We start from the raw sequence: 16,799 nt of genomic DNA, 5'->3' as shown, positions 1-16,799 counted from the left end.
TATATCGATTAGAGTTTGGAATCGAGCAAGTACGAAGTACAAGATGGCTATTGTTCTCCAGTAGCAACAGTCTGATAGTATTTCAGATTCGCTTGATTTCAAACTTAGTTCCTTTGGTTTAATTACTGATTTATCAGCTGGATCAAAATTTAAAGAAAATGAAGATCAAGTGTAGCGCGTAAGTTTTACCTCTGCTTAATTTTTTCATCTCTACACTCATCTTTTTCAACTTCCATGTCACATTTCGTATAAATGCTAATAATTCTTTGTTTTTTTTTTGATAAATTCTCTTAAACGTCGCACAAGAATTTTTCGTTCGCGAGGAGGTGCAAAAATGGCCACTTTTTGACTTAGGTCAAAATTTGCAAATTTGGGGTTAGCCCCAACTTAACCACACTTTTAATCCAACATGAATTTTATTTTAATATTACTGACCTCTGATGGTGGATCTGCGATACTGTACTTAATGATTGTAAACTATCTTATCGACTTCTCATCTATATTAATAATATAGAAATGTTAAATATTATTTTGAATATTAGGAATATTAAATAACAGTTAAATACTTAAATATATGTTATTTGATTTGTTTTAGAACGAAGCTCATTCTCTGGAGTGAAACCTTTAGTTTCTCTTTCTTACGCGATAAAGGAGAGGTGCAAGGATTTAAATATTTATAACATTATGACCTTTATTCTTTAAGCATGAAAATATTTTAAATACAAGCATATAAATATTACATATAAATATTTCTATTTACATATACATCAAGTAAATTTACATGTACATTTTCATCTTGGTAAAAAGAACGTGTAAATTATCGTATTTATTATTACGTATTTTAACGCGAAATCTCGTTTCATAAAAATTTTCATTCAAATACGTAAATACATAATATTCATAAATTTATAAGAACAATTTTGTCCGTAGGTATTTGGTAGCGCAATTGAGAAGATGTTAACGGCGGAAAAGGGAAACGATACGGGGGCTTCCGGGTCGAGCGGAAAGCCCTCGGTATCTCCGAACAAACCAATGTCAGGCAAAGTGACAAATTGGTTTTCAAATACCAAGAATCAAAATCGGAATCAGACGGAATCCAGCGAACCGTCTCTCTGTTCTTCCCTAAAGGACCTATTCAAGAAGTAATGGGGAAGAACAAATGCTAATAAATGTTAAGTGTCTCTAGTTTAATTAACACTTCTTTATCTTTATCTTTATTAACACTTATTTATTTAAGAATTTATTCAGAGATTAACACGACCTAATAGATGACTGACAATCTGGTGTAATTCAAATTAACGAGCTATACTTTCCTTGTATTTTCTTATTGCTATACCTCTACAATATTCTTTTATCGTATCTGTCGATTTTAATCTCACACAAATATCTAATAAATGTGTATACAGTAGTTGACGAAAATATTAGATAGAAGATTTTTGCGAATATATATTATGTGTGTTAGTGTTTTTCTTCACTTCACTTCAATGTAACGAGACGTGTCTATCATGATTACACCGGTAAAAATTGAGACTAATTTGGAAATATATATATGGAAGCTAGAAGATGCTTATTGCAGACGTACACATAGCAAAAAACTAATGTACAATGTAAAGAGTATTTTTAAACATATGATTGATTAGGGGTAAAAATGCTCCTACTAAAAATATTGTGACTTATTTATACAATACATAATTAACTGTCCAAATACCGATGGTAATCAATAAGCATCTTATAATTCCTATTTACATTTGTTTCAAAAGCTTCTTTCGTTTCATAAGGAAATAATAGATGCACGACACTTTTTGTTTTATATTATTCTATCGATTTATGTATGATCTATTTTGTAGTAATAGAACAAAACGAAAGAAACTTTTGAGACAGCCTAATGCATCTTGAAATTCATGAAAAGCTTCAACAAAATATTCATGGAAAGTTTCTGTAAGCGTCCGAGTACTTTCGTGAGCCGTTATATGTATAATAATTCGTTACAATGTTAGTGATAGCTTGGAAAGTGAACTATTTTTATTATACATCTTTTTACTTTCCATATTACGCTCATAGATACTCTAAAACGCCGCGATACTAACTCTTATCTATCATGTTTACGAATGCCTATAATTTGTGAAACCGCTTCTGATTTTACGGAAATTTTGCAGTTGCTTGATGAATGAAACAGATTTGTTAAGAGAATCACATGTTATAGATACCTGAACTGTGATTTATTTAATATATCTTTTCTGATTTGTTATCCTGCAACATTTCCATGTTTTACGAAGCTTTAAATTAAATTTCACAAGTTTATTTTCCTTAAGCTAAAGACGATGCTGGTGAAATATTTATTTCTGAAGTAAAAAGTAAAAATATAGCATACATATTGCTTGTATTTAATCATGTATTACGATTAATCCTGTTGCGATACTCGTATATTTCAGTTAGGCTCTGGTTTTAGTAAACAAGAAAGATTTATAATATCTTAAGAGGATGTTTAGCATGAAATCATGCTAATAAGAAGTTTTTCATGTTTTTCTTCAGGCTTAAAATATTTTTTAATGTTGTGAAAAAATTGGGTTGAAAATGAATAAAAGGGTGCAACAGGGTATTTAAACAAACTAATGTCTCTTATATGAATAAGTCGAGTGATATGCTGTAAATTATTTTCACAAAAAGACACCCATTTTTATTATTGTTTTCTAAACAAAATTCAATAATAATAGGAAGTTTCTTTAACTAACATTTAGTTATCGATCCTATTTTTATTGAAGTTTAACAATACTGTTCAATGTTAATAATTATTAATTTATAAGTGAAGGGTAATTCCAACGAAGAAAGATATCATTTGCAAACAAATAGTTTCAGATGAAATCAGCATTGGTACTGTAAATTTAAGATATTATAAATCTAATATGTATTGTATCGCAAAGCGGGATTCATGATGAAAAATTAAATATAAAAGTCCATGAAATTTCGCAAATTTAAACATCTCAGTTGATACAGCTTTAATAAATGTGGACAAAAGTTTAGTCTATCTTTATATTTAAATAACGCATGATATTTAATTCTACAGTATAATTAAACAAAGATTCGAAGCTGAAAATTTCGAAATATAATTGAACAATATATCGTACAATAAATGTTATATGATGTTCTGTAAAGGAGAATTGCATTTTTATGAAGAGGATCAAAGATAAAAGAGATTTTTGTTGAACGATACGACCGTTTCGAAATTCCATTTTGATCTTGTGTATGTATAGTGTATCTCGTACAAAAGATATTACAACAAGCGTCCAGTCATAATGTGAAACATTAATCAAAATTTCTAATCTCGAGTGTTTCAAGTCCCAGAACTCATCTTAATAAATATAGGAAGGACAGATTAAATTCAATCTTATTTTTCTAATTTTCTCGTTAATAATTAAATATGAGCATCAATCAATCAATAGTTCATAATGCACGGTATAATGCGTGTATAACATTCATCTGATTTCAATTAACTTACGTTTAAGCAAAATAATTATTCGAACTAGTTTATCATTCACATTATTACACATTTTAATTGTATATATATCTAGTACAACATAGAAAGGATGTTTTAGGATTATGAGTATTCCTTTAATTTTTAAGAAGAACAATAAGTATGCATAGTATTTCTTTTATCTCATATTCTAATTTCACCACATTGAATTTTCTAAAGAAAGATGATCTATTTATTTTAGATAACGCAAATCCTTTATTTTAGATATGCAAAGTCAAATATATTTTTGTCAATAAAGACACAAAAAATCTTAGATGTCTAAATGTCAGCTTTAAGAACAGTAGACTTGCCTGCCTTCAAACTTAAATGTCCTTTCCAGTAGTAAAACTTAAAATGACATTAACAACGGCAGTAATATTTACGCCTACAGATGGAGGATATTAGACTTCGATTAAAATACAAGTAGCTCAATAAATATGAGTCTAAGTACGATGGTTAAAGAATAACGATTCGTCATTCTTTATTCCAGCGCTTAATGCTATCCTTCTTTCAACAAATACAATCCTAGAACAATGCCGCTGAAGAGAAATGTTATGCGTGAATTTATTTGCCTTTGCGGGACGAAGGTATATTAAATTATTAAATGAAAATATTAAATGAAAATGAATATGTATAATGTGTGTATAAAAATTGATATATGTATGTATGTATAAAATATATATATGTATGTATATATATATATATATATATATGTCGGGTTAGCGTTAAGATTAGAGTTAGGGATAAGGGCGTGAAACGAATCCCTATTGGCGCTAGACGTGATCGTTATGCAATAGAGGAGATATTTACTAGTGCAAATATGACTATGATGGAATTGGACAAGTAATCGCGATAATTAGATACTCGAGAAGCAAATGACGATGATCCTAGGCTCAATAACGAATCCGCGGTCAACGGGATGACGAACTTTACCCTTCGTTAGCGTCTAAGTTACACTGTATGTTAGAGCAAGGGGCAATTATTACGTATACGAAAGACAGGTCGATTGCCGATGAGATCGCACTAGAGTGAGTGGCTCTCCGTCGCGGTGACGCTGTCGAAGAAATCTATGATGGGTGTGCCTAAGGGAACGAGATCTCGGAGTCGTCATCGACTCCAGTCGGAGGTTCGGTACGCATATCGAGATGGTGTGTAATAGAGTCGACAAGTTAATAGGAGCCCTTAGGGGAATTCTACCCAACATCAACGGGCCGCCCAGCTTGGCTCGTAGGCTCTACTACAACGTGTGGGAGTCCATCGTAACTTACGGAGCGCCGGTGTGGGCTAGAGGAGCGAATGCCGATAAGAACAGGTAAAAGCTGAAACGAGCACAACGAACGGCCCTGTGCATAACAACGCCGGCATACCGTACCGTCTCCCACGCGGCACTTTGCGTGTTGACCGGGAATCTCCCGATTTACATAAAGATAAAGATGCTCGGAGAGACCTACGAGAGGAACAAGATCCATGGGTCCAGGATTGGCACGGATGACGGCTGCAAGCTGAAGGAGGAACTGGAGGCGATTCGCAAGAAGGCCCAAGATGACTGGCAGAAGGAGTGGAACAACCACAAAAAGGAAAATATCACAAAGAAATTAATACCGAGTGCGCTGCTATTTACCAAAAAGAAGATGGACATCGATCACCACACCATGCAGCTGCTAACCGGGCATGGGAGCTTCGGTGTCTATAGAAAAAGGATTGGCAAGGACAGCGACGGCAACTGTCTCGACTGTGTAGACCCGAACGACGATGCAGAGCACGCCCTCTTCGCGTGCCCGAAGTGGACGGACAGAAGGATCGAGCTGGAGAACGCTCTGGGCGGGAAGATAGACGTGGGCAATCTGATCGCCACGTTGACCGCCAAGAACGAGAGCTGGAATAAATTCAGGCAATTCTGCAAGACCGTCATGTGTCACAGGAGGGTGACAGCGAGGGCCTGGGAAGAGGCAAGGGGGAGAACGAGCGAAACAACAACTACGTGGAGCAATGAGGGCAAGAACACGAAACAACGAAAAACCGCAGAAGGAGACCAGTCCAGTATTCTGAACTGGCTGAGAGGACGACATGAGCAGTAACTGCCCGAAGAAGTAGATACAACGGGGCACGAAAGGACAACCCTGATGACTGCTGACAGGTTTTACCGGGGTTGTCTGCCCTCTAAGCGGAGGAAGAAGGAGGAGGGGTTTTTAGTGGGTATGGCAACGACAACCGACCGACTCCCACATAACCCAGTGATGCGGGTCACTGGGCACGCGTAATAGCATTTTCCCCTCCCCACGCAAAAAAAAAAAAAAAAAAAAAGGGCACGAGATCATCGGATTCTTGGACAGCGGAGAAAAGTCTCCGTTCGAAGGGTGTGGGAAATTGACGTTGCTGTTAATTGGTCAATTTCCATGTTGGTGGTTAGAGAAAGATATTAGCTGTCCTTGGGAAAAGTTGCTAGCGGGAAGCGTCGTTCGTGGAAGGATAGATTTCTCTTATCTTCCCATAGTTGGGGCACAGGCTATTTGTCTATTTGAAAGACTTTGTATAATTGAAACTTAATATTCGTAGCCGGTCCTCGCCCAGCTAAACATATACTGTGAAGATGCGTTGGCATCTGGCAATCATCTTACCCGAAGGACAAAGTCTGCGTGTGGCGAGCCACGGGGCAGAAACCATTGAAACGTTTACCGTCGTGCCCTGTCCCAAGTATTTCTTTTAAGAAGAGCTATAGAATTACTTCATGCCTTTGTTAGACAAAACGTTCATCCCTTTGACCGCGGCTACGTTCGGCGACTGATTGTCGCCTCACTATCATAAATCTCAAATAAATACAGTCGGATCGAATGACGACAGTTTCTTAATACGGCTATGGTGAAATCTAAATTTCAATACTAGGGGTCTTCCCAAAGTTCCAAAGGGAACGTTCCGGTGTTCTTTCATCTCCGACATATATATATATATATATATATATATATATATATATATATATATATATATATATATATATATTATTATAATGACTTATTTTAATAATGACTTAATTTGTATAGTAAAAACAGCTAAAATCTCATGTAAGATTGTTGGGATGTTACGTGATATTTCTGTTGCATCATTGATTATCGTTATACTTTGAAAAATAATTAAGGAAGCGAACAATGCGTGGACGATTATGGCAGTTTTATTAATAAACGAACGTTTAGTAGAGAATATGGATTTATTGGATAAGTAAATGTTTCATTAAATGTAACTGCTACATGCAGAATAATATGTTGTTACATGTATGAACTAAAGTTGATGTAATACTCATATTGTATTTATGGTTTCAAAGAATTAATAAAATCTGCTGAGATTCAAACGTATACTCTCCCTTTTATTCTATGAGAATTAAACATTTAGAAGATTTTATGAAAATGCACTAAAAAACAATCAGAAGCATCTGTTTCTCCTCTTTTTTTTCTTTTTTTTTTTTTTAAATATGTTGATTGCCACGCGATTTTTATACTTATTTTGACTTGGATAGATAGATTAAAGCGTACCATACCAAGACATTTCATTCTTGCAAAATATTCTAGTCTATTTGCGTACGTGCTCATAATCTTGGCTGATAACCGCCATTCGCTATATACATCGTTGGTATCGACGTCAAAGGATTAACACAGACAAATACACAATCCATACAATCCGATTTGATTGATTTTAGATCTTGCATCAAACAGATCTCTATATAAACAGATAATTTCTGATTCTAAACATTTGTATCGCTTCTTCTTCCGCTTTGAAATCCTCTACAAACGCCTTTTATAGTCGTTCAACTTTTCAGCTCACAGAAAAGAACATTACGCGTATTCCTAGCAATCGCCCAAAGACTCGAACGTGTGCTTCGATAAAGCTCGCTTAACTTTCATCGACACATCGATAACTTTGCGTTCCAAGATGTTATTACGCCCTAGAATCCCTAACATAATTTTAGAACCAGAATTTCTGTGCAAAACAATTCCATCGCTTTGTCACGCTTAACGGCTCAATCATCGAAACATGTATCATAACGCACGAATTATGATAAAAAAGAAACTGTCTTTCGAATAAAAGCAATCCGTTTGCCAGGTGCGCTTAAGGATGTACAGGACGTCGACGGAGCAAGTGTACGAAATACAGCCGCTGGAGGGTAACAGTTCCGCTCAACGTTACACTCAACAGCCGAAACAACGATTCTCTGAAATGCCTACTCCGTCGGTTTCGCCGACGTCTTCTCTCCGAAAGCGCGTCTCGGAACTGCCAAGAGCCGCGAGTGCATCCGTTTCCGGTGCTGCGGGCATTGTCTGCTCTAATACGGATCTGATATCGATCCTAAGCTCGTTAGAGTCTTCCGCGACGAAAATCAACCGATGCGGCGAGGAAGCGCCGAGTTCCCGGGACGATAGCAAATCAAACTGGCCCGGAAAAACGACCGAACAGAAAGGAAGTCGATCGAAGAGCTTCCGTTCCAACAGCTTCGACGTGTCGACATTGCACGGAGCTAAAAGTAAGCTTAGCGGATCCTCGAAAGCCGCTATTTCGACCTTTATGGCACCGTCGAATTGGTTCACGAAGAGACACCAACCGATGTCGAAGAAGCCGGAAGATTTAGTAACGGCCAGTTTAAGTCTCAAGTTCGATAAATCGAAGGTAGTGAAGGCGGTGAAGGAAACGTTGGGTAAAAAGTCCCCTAATAGCGAGGTCAAACACAAAGTCGTATGGGACAACACTAGTGGAACCAAAGTGGACGCTCAGCTAAGTTGTATTTCTCGTTACGATATCGTTTCTTGTTTAAGAGCCATCGTAGGTGAAAGGAGGAATGCAAGAACGCACATAATACGCAAAAATCTATGGCAGATTCAAAGTACAGTACTCGTTGTGATATTCGGTAAAGATAATAAGTTCTCCTATGGAGATTTCATTTTTCAAATTATTCTCGTAAAAGTACGTATTTGCATAAATAAATAGCACACGGTCTCTGCGTAAATACCCAGGCCAGTTATAAATATTTCAGTTTGCCAACGATATCCCAACATGTGGGACACTCACATGTGTGCTACTTCGTGAGCGATGATAAAGGCGCTGGTCAAGCCTTCGTCTCGATTTAACGCGCACGATCTCGCGGGATAGCATACTCCTGACACAGGTGCGTAACCGGAAGGACCTCCTATATCTAATCGCGTCAACCATACAGCAACATCGTGATTTACGTCCTTCGAGGACAGCATCTTTCTGTTCCATTTGTTCACGTTCTCGAGAGATCGTCTGGCATCGCCACGGCGGACCTACGACAACGTTTAATATTTTCTTAATAAAAGCTAGCAAATATTACGAATATATTATATTTATTATTACATCATGCATTATATACTATATATAAATATTCGTCAATGATAATAAATATATGTGCAAGTAATCATGTTGTTGATTGTAATCAAATGTAACTTGTAACGCTATTAGTATTTTAATCTTCCTGAAAAATGTTGAAATGTTGATTCAACAGCAGAGAAGAATAGCAGAAAAAGAAAAGTAAAAGGAATCGCAAGTGTCGTATATCAATGATATTATCATAGGTCTATAACATTAAATTAAGATTCTTAAGAGATGAAAAAGGTTTAATAGTCGATTATACAGATATTTCGGATACACGATAAATGCGAGGTTTGTCAATGATCCGTGAAAATTGTTTGTTTGGAAATTTGTTTCCAAGGGATCGTTCACGGTTGTCCAATTTAACAAAATGGAACTCGTTGCATTTTATCGACCTAAAACGTCATGCGCAGATATTTTGACCTATATAATTTATATACCATACACTGTACAGATAAGTAGAAAATAAAATAATTGACACTCGCATATGCGTATCTCAGATAGTTACTACTTTAGTTAAATGATTTAATTTAATGGAAATCGCTTACCATAACGTCTCGTTTTTCCGCGTATAAAATCATTCGTACGATCACTAGAATCATGTTGGATTCGAGCGATGGGTCCATGTAAATTGCACTGACCTAGGATTAAAATACGTACGAAAATGTAACAGGCGTTAAAACAGTATTACAGCCTTACAAATAAATTATTATTCAAAACTCTCGTAAATACATCGTATCTTATATAATTTTCCTAAAAAATTAATTTTATTCGTTATATTTATCTTAGGAAATGTACGTTATTAATCTCAACAGCATTGGAAAACCAATTACCGAATGGCTGAAATTAATCGATTACAAAATTCCATTACGGATAAATTATTTGCAGAACTCTTTAAAAGATACGTGTAAGCTTTGAACAGTGTAAACAGAAAATACAGAGCTTCCATCCGAGTATACGATCGAGATGTTTGAAAGCAAGTAGCGTACCTTGAAAATACAGAGATACGCATAACTCTGCCCTATGTTTCCCGGTTGCTCGCGTACATATGTAGGAAAAGGTATTCTATATCCAAGTATAATAACAGAATTTCGTTTGGTATTACTTACGATGTTTAAAAGAGCCAAGATATATTGCTGTACTCGAATTCCATGAAAATCTACCACGGATTAATCAGCAGCTATTCCAAGCTCTAGCCATCGTGGCGGCGAATCCTTAGCAGCTGGTCTTTTCTCTATGAAATGACTTATCTTAGAAATCGACTTATCTTCCACGAAATTAGAAAGCCTACTCGACTCGACTTGATAGCTTAAACGCATGATTATTAAAAGCATAAATTAATATCTACGAGCAAGTATTCGTGGAATAATTATTATGATATAAATAATTATTTCAAAAGTATAATTTCAAAAATATCAATTCGGTATCACCGTGAATTTCATCCTGCAAATTTCTTTAAAATTCTTGACAAATTTTGGTAAACGTATTCCTCCAGCAAATTTTTCTATTTTTCTATTTTTTTACATTAAATTAGGCAAGATAGATAAAGATTCGTGCAATGGACAATATACATATGTGTAATAGACAGGGAATAATAAAATAAATTAAAAACAGCGAAATATAGATGAACGTGTAGAAGATCAAGCGAGAGTGGAACGCAATAGGGAGAATACTTGTAAACCGAGTTTCTTTTAAGGCTGAAGATAAGCTATTCTTATATTACATGCTGTTATTATTACTTTTGTACACGATAGATTGGAATATCAGTACAATTTCTTTCTTTCAGTAATATTCGATGATTCGTTAATTTATTAACCGCTATATTGTACGTGGTAAGTAGAAAAGCAACGATTGTACAAGAATGGCATTTGGAAAAATATTTGACTTACTTGATAATCTGTTCCTTTGCCATTTAGGACCAGAGAAGTATCCAATTTCCTCGGGATTTGTTATTTTATATAGGTTGGGGTTGATAATCAATCTCGGATCCACTCGGATTGGTTATCACACCTTTTATTTTATCTCTTATACAAAACACCAAATCACACAGCAAACGTCTAAACTCTCCCAATGCGTCTTAGCAATTAAGGCGTGGTCGACTCCTATGACAAAAGAGCGTCGTTAGGAGTCGTACCAACATAACCCTAGTAACCTTTTAGTAACTAGCGGTCATACCAACTGAGCATTTCTCAACAGGATTTACGTCGATCGATAATTCTTCCACTATTGTATCGTTGTATTCTGTGGAGACATCGTCTTTTTCATCGTACAGAATCAATTTCTCAGCTTCTGGGTATTCCACGTCGAAGACGTCACCGGAAAGATTATAAAATCCCTGAACATCGTGGCTTAAGGAATCGCGTTTGCTTCGTTTCGACTTTCTCTTACTTTCTTCAACTTCGAATTTATTCGATTTCCCTGTAACCGAATTATCAACGTTTTACCACGTTTGCCTGTCTTATCTTCGCTATTCTCGTTACGGATAAAATGAAAAAATAGTTGCAAAATTTCTGAAATTGTAAATACGACCAGACTGGAACGTATCAACGACATATACGGTGTCACAAAATTGTGACAAGTCAATATTCCAGTTGTTAGTTTGTTGAATTTACGCCACCGCTGATTAAACGTATCACGCTTTAATAGAAAATTCAATTTCCCAGCGGGGAAAATGGAATTTTGCGCTAATTAAAGTATTGCGCTTTTGTACAAAATTCCATTGTTTTCTGTTGCCCGCAAAAATGCAATTTTACGACGGACATTTCAGACAAATTTCCATCAGACGGCTTTCCATCCGTAAAAAAGAATGCTATCTATAAAAGTGTCAATGGAAATTGATCAAAGTAACGTCAAACAAACCCGTTTAAACAGCGAGGTAAATAGACCAATTGCTTTTAACAAAACCTGTATCGTTGCTCTTAACCGTTTCACTTTTAAATATCAATCGGCGCTGTTCCTCATTAAAATTTCGATTCAAATCGAACGAGAAATACAGCGTAACACTTGGAATTTTCTATCGTTTCTCAACCATACTTCGAACATTTACGTCGCATTCTTCGATTCATAGGATCGCGATGTTGGATTCTTCGATTTCGATACAAAAACGTTTCACAGCTTTCGACGCGGGCAATTTAATTAAGAGAACAAATAATTTGTTTATAAACTGCCAATTACGTGCCTTGAATTTCCGATATATGCAATAAATTTCATTGCTACTTGACCTAAGTGGGTCATAAAGTTGCAACCGTGTAAACCGTGCCACGTAATTTTATTGCATTCAATTTTCCACGTTTCCAACAATTTATCAAATTAGAATTTATCCGCGCATCGTACGAAATTTTTCATAAAAATTGATTAATAATAGTAGATATATAGCTCCTCGTATTCGTAAAACAGATTTTTAATCTGTAAACAACGAGTCGTGGTAATTACGATACGATCGATTTTCAACTTAGCAAAATTTGTTTCCATTTAACATTCACATCCAGATTGTATTTCCTTTGTAATAAATTAATTATATAATTAAATAAATTTATTATTCGAACCGATATTCAGATACAGTTCGAGTATACTTGATAAATTTTCAGACTCGATTCTCCAAGTCGAAAATGAGAACGTTTTATCCTATACTTTTTCTTCATTTTTCCACAAGGATTCGCGTTGTTCTCGCTTTCAGACGTTGTTCCGTTGCATCCTGTATATACGGGGTGTGCGAAAACCGTGTGTTTAAACCGTCAAATTGTAAGGAGTTGATTTACAGACAAGAAGAAGAAGAAGAAGGAAGAACTTTATATAATGTTCGTCAACGGACGTTTCTTTACAGAATTACAAACGAGTATCGTTCGTACGAAACAGGTAACGACGCGTTTTCCATCGCAGCGTGCAAAAGTTCGCTGTATTATCGTGTCAGCGCAGTTGCATGCTTTTTATCATGCGACAACAAGCCCGTGTCGTTAATAGCTACAATAATGATACAATGAAAAATTATTATCTGGTATGTTTGATTGGTCGTTGGAGAACGTTGTCCGTGTGCTCGGATAGAAGCCTGACATCGATCAACGATGGGAGTAATACGATCTCGTACACACAGTTGCTAACAATTCGATCGAGTTGCAAAAACCGCGTGTTTTTACTCGTTGCGCTAGTTGTTCACGCGAACTCGCATCTCCAGAATAAACCTTCCGTTTTACAGTTGCGAAACCATAAATACAGAAAAGAAAACGCAGTTCTTGAAACTCTGACGAAACGCTGATAATACGGTCAATTGTCGCGTGCCGTGGAATGGAAAATTCGTCGTTACTTGTTTCATACGTACGATACTTGTTTGTAACTGTGGAAAAACGCGTTTATTGCCCAGCTTCGTACGACATGTTTTTCGGTAAATATTTACAAAGCGGACAATCTCGCCATATTCAACGGCTTTGAAATATGTTTGCCAAGGCTAATATTCCGAACAACTTTTTCCTGTAATACTCTTTACCGTCGCTCTGCTTTCCGCGATATTCGCAGCAATTTCTGTCTCGACGACAGCGATGATTTCGTAGTTTCGTTTTTCTCGATATCACTGCTAAAGCTTTTCCTACCTCGAATAACGACGCAAAGCTTCGTATGAATCGTATCTATCCTGTTACTTGATACGCGAATTTAATTCGCGGTAGCCTCAATGATGTTTCTTCCCTGTGCGAGTTGAAAATGATTATCAGAACTGCATATATATATATATATATATATATATATATATATATATATATATATATATATAAATGTACGGACATCAACGTCCGAGACGTTCGTCCATGCCAAACGGTAACGCGTACAGGAAACATTTGTTCAAAATGACTTTGACTTTAGCTATATTTTTAAATTGGAATTAGCTAATGGTCGTTCGCTTTGTAAATGATTATTTCTTTTTCTTCTTTTTGCCTGCAGATTAAGCCCTCCCTGTTTGACGGTTTAAATTTATTAAATTAAATTTATTAAACCGAATATATATATATATATATATATATATATATATATATATATATTCGTTTGTACTACGATTACTCTCATACTCTATGTATGGTATTATAATATCGACGCTATCAGTTCTTACAGTATCACGATCAGAGTCAATTTTAGAATAGAAGAAGCAATTAACGGCGGATCGCAAAGTAAGAAGCTTATAACATAATTGGCAAGGAAGTCGGTAAATCGATCAACCAATCACCTACATCCAACCGTCTAACGAAAGATGAAAAGCCATCGCGATAACGATCCTTCTCACCTGCAGGATTTTCCGGATTCACAGACACGAAGCTCGAATTATTCCTGATCGACCACCACTTTTCGTTTTTCGGCTGAAACATCACATGCTGGCCATTCGTCAGCGGCTGAACGAAGAACGATCTCTGCCCGATCAACATCAAGGCGTACACTTCTTCTTCGCATATCGTCACGACGACGAAGGAACTCGCGTCTCCTTCCAAGCTGCCTTGTCGAAGATCGCAGTTCGCCTTGGCGTTACGTCGCTCGGACTTGGTTTTACCCTGACGCACCCAATTCACGGTGAAATTCGACGACAGTATCAATCGATCGTTGGCCATGGTCCTTAAGGTCCAGTTGCTGATCTCGAGGAACACCGGCTCTTAGTGGAGATACTCGCGCCAAGTTTCTCGGTCTTCGTGGGTCGATCTTCTGTTCCGCGCGCTCTCATTCGGGATCACTCGAGGGTAAACGATCTCGTACTCCTGCAAGCTTTGCAGAAAGTCGCTCATTCGCGACTTAGTAGCGATCGTGCCGAGCAGCCACGTGGCGAGGAGAAAACTGGGAAGTTTCGATCGCGTCATGTCTCGCGCGCTTTGATCGAAATTTCAATAGGATTTTCTGGCTACCCAAAACTCGCCAGGCATGCTCGTTCACTCGCAGACGTAGTTATCGCGATGAAAGCAGCTAATTCGCAGACCCGATATTCTCATTTCATTTTGCCGGTTCGTAACGCTTTCGAAACGCCGTGTCATATAGACGCGGATGCGACGATACTCTCGCGTTCTAACATTTTCAATGTCTCGCGCTTTATCACGTAGCTCGCGCGGAAGTAATACGAAGGTGAATCGTTGGTTTTAATACACAGGGTGTTGTTTAATCGATCGTATAATGGAGAAAGGAACGATTCTACGGTACACCAGAGATGAAATGAAATCATAGAATGCAGTGGTTTTGTAGGTAGTGCTTTATCGAAAAGATTAACCGTGAATATTTGCTCGACCTATTTATACCAAATTGATACAGAATCTTAAAATACAGACGAATCTTTCTCAATTTCCTTCGATCATCGTCTCTAGGCGTACGAAACTGCCTCGTTGAATTCGAACGTTCGTCGATTTCCTTCGACGTCTTTCAATTTCTTCTTTTTTCAATCGCCGTTCGCCTTCTCAAAGCTGTCTTCGAACAGAATTCTTAGAACGACTTCCAATTCCTTTCGATTCGTCCAATCGTTTAGCTTTACGAAACTGTTTCGCTAAACTCCTTTTTCCACTGTACTTGCGTATCGTAACCAACTCGTGGGCGGTAACTCGCGTCGATTAACGATTCACCACCAGTAAAGTAACCGGGAATGCAGCAAACTAGTAGTCGGTAGAACGAAGCGGAACGTAAGTGGAGCGAGCGATAAGAGCGATCGCGACAATCGCACGCCTCGCCGTGCGATTCCCACGCGAACGAATCATCAAATTCGAGCCAAAGATTCTCACCAACTCGAAGATTCGCGCCAGTATTTTCCACGCGCGCGTCACAGAAATTCGAACGACTTTCGCGAAAAGGACGGAAGGATAAGACGATCGATCGGATCTCGGGTCGATCGCGATACCCCCGGACAGAAGGTTTCGACGAAAAAGTGGAGTAGACGCGACGAAGGAGCGTCGTGCAGCAACTGGTGGCCAATTTATTCACCACGTGCCGTAGGAATTTAATTTTCTTTCGCGCAAGAACGATCCACCATCGGAGAAAGTAGAATATAATTAATTTCGATCTCGTGTCGATCGCGACGTTCCGGATGGAACGTTTCGCCGAAGAGGTGGAATAAACGCGACGAAGGAGCGTCGTACAGCAACCGGTGGCCATTTTTTCCACCACGTGGCACCACGTGGAAATTTAAACGTTTTCCATGAAAATGATGCACCATCGGTAAAAGTAAAATACGATAATTAATCGGTCGTCGAGTCGAACGTGATATTCCGGATAAAATTTTTCGATGAAAAAAGTGGAGTAAACGCGACGAACGAGCTTCGTGCTACGACTGGCAGCCACATGGAGGGATGAACGCGGCTGGAAACGCACGCGAGTGCAGCGGCGAATTGTGCGTAAGAGTAAGCGCGAACGCGAGACTGGAAAAAGCACCAGCGCTTACCGCCCACTGAAGTTCTAATAATGGCAGCTTTATGTGCAATCACCGAGAAACGAGGATGCTGGCGAACGCATTGTTCGACCCCGACCGAGACGATTTAACAAGGGCCGAGGATTTCATCTTGAACGTTGCTCTTGTCACGACCGGCATACTTCAAATCCGATGGACCGATGATGGAGATAGAGATGTGGCGGCCTTGGCGACAATGTTGTGTACAATTTTCTAATGTTATGTGTCCACGAGAAAATTCCCATTCTATTGGGTTTTCTCAAAAGTTTCTTTCGTTTTATAAGGAAGTGACAGATGCACATCATTTTTTGTTTTACATTATGATTCATTTTGTTCTATTAGTAGAAAACGGATCATACAAAATTCAATAAAATAATATAAAAGAAAAAATGTTGTGCATCTATTATTTTCTTATAAAACAGACAGAGACTTTTGGAACAACCTAATATGTTTCTCATTGACATCCTTGGGAATTAAGTAGAGGATAATGGAAAAATGGAAATCGATAAAAAGTATTTATTA

The 16,799-nt window shown here is 37.4% G+C and overlaps 2 protein-coding genes and 1 long non-coding RNA gene across 4 annotated transcripts in view; 1 reads left to right on the top strand and 2 right to left on the bottom strand.

Annotated features, from left to right (window-relative positions):
* LOC126914807 (A disintegrin and metalloproteinase with thrombospondin motifs 3-like) overlaps window positions 1–16,799 on the bottom strand; it is a 434,443-nt gene that overhangs the window by 260,281 nt on the left and 157,363 nt on the right. The gene's annotated exons all lie outside the window — the stretch shown is intronic.
* LOC126914758 (uncharacterized) overlaps window positions 1–16,799 on the top strand; it is an 88,952-nt gene that overhangs the window by 1,262 nt on the left and 70,891 nt on the right. The window contains exon 2 of one of the 2 annotated variants that reach the window (XM_050719161.1): window positions 931–1,227. The exons of the other annotated variant lie outside the window; for it this stretch is intronic. Within the exon in view, the coding sequence (XP_050575118.1) occupies window positions 931–1,146 (216 nt within the window). The 3' untranslated portion in view covers window positions 1,147–1,227. Of the gene's footprint in view, window positions 1–930; window positions 1,228–16,799 lie in introns of those variants that run through there. 2 annotated transcript variants of the gene reach the window in all.
* LOC126914886 (uncharacterized) lies at window positions 14,016–15,961 on the bottom strand. The gene is made up of 2 exons (XR_007709906.1): window positions 15,421–15,961; window positions 14,016–14,613 (listed from the first exon to the last, which is right to left on the bottom strand). It is a non-coding gene; the product is annotated as an uncharacterized LOC126914886 (long non-coding RNA).

The sequence above is a fragment of the Bombus affinis genome, chromosome 3 (assembly GCF_024516045.1).
Source record: "Bombus affinis isolate iyBomAffi1 chromosome 3, iyBomAffi1.2, whole genome shotgun sequence".
NCBI lineage: Eukaryota > Metazoa > Arthropoda > Insecta > Hymenoptera > Apidae > Bombus > Bombus affinis.
The sequence above is the reverse complement of the archived record's forward strand: the minus strand, read 5'-3'. Positions and strand labels throughout refer to the sequence as shown.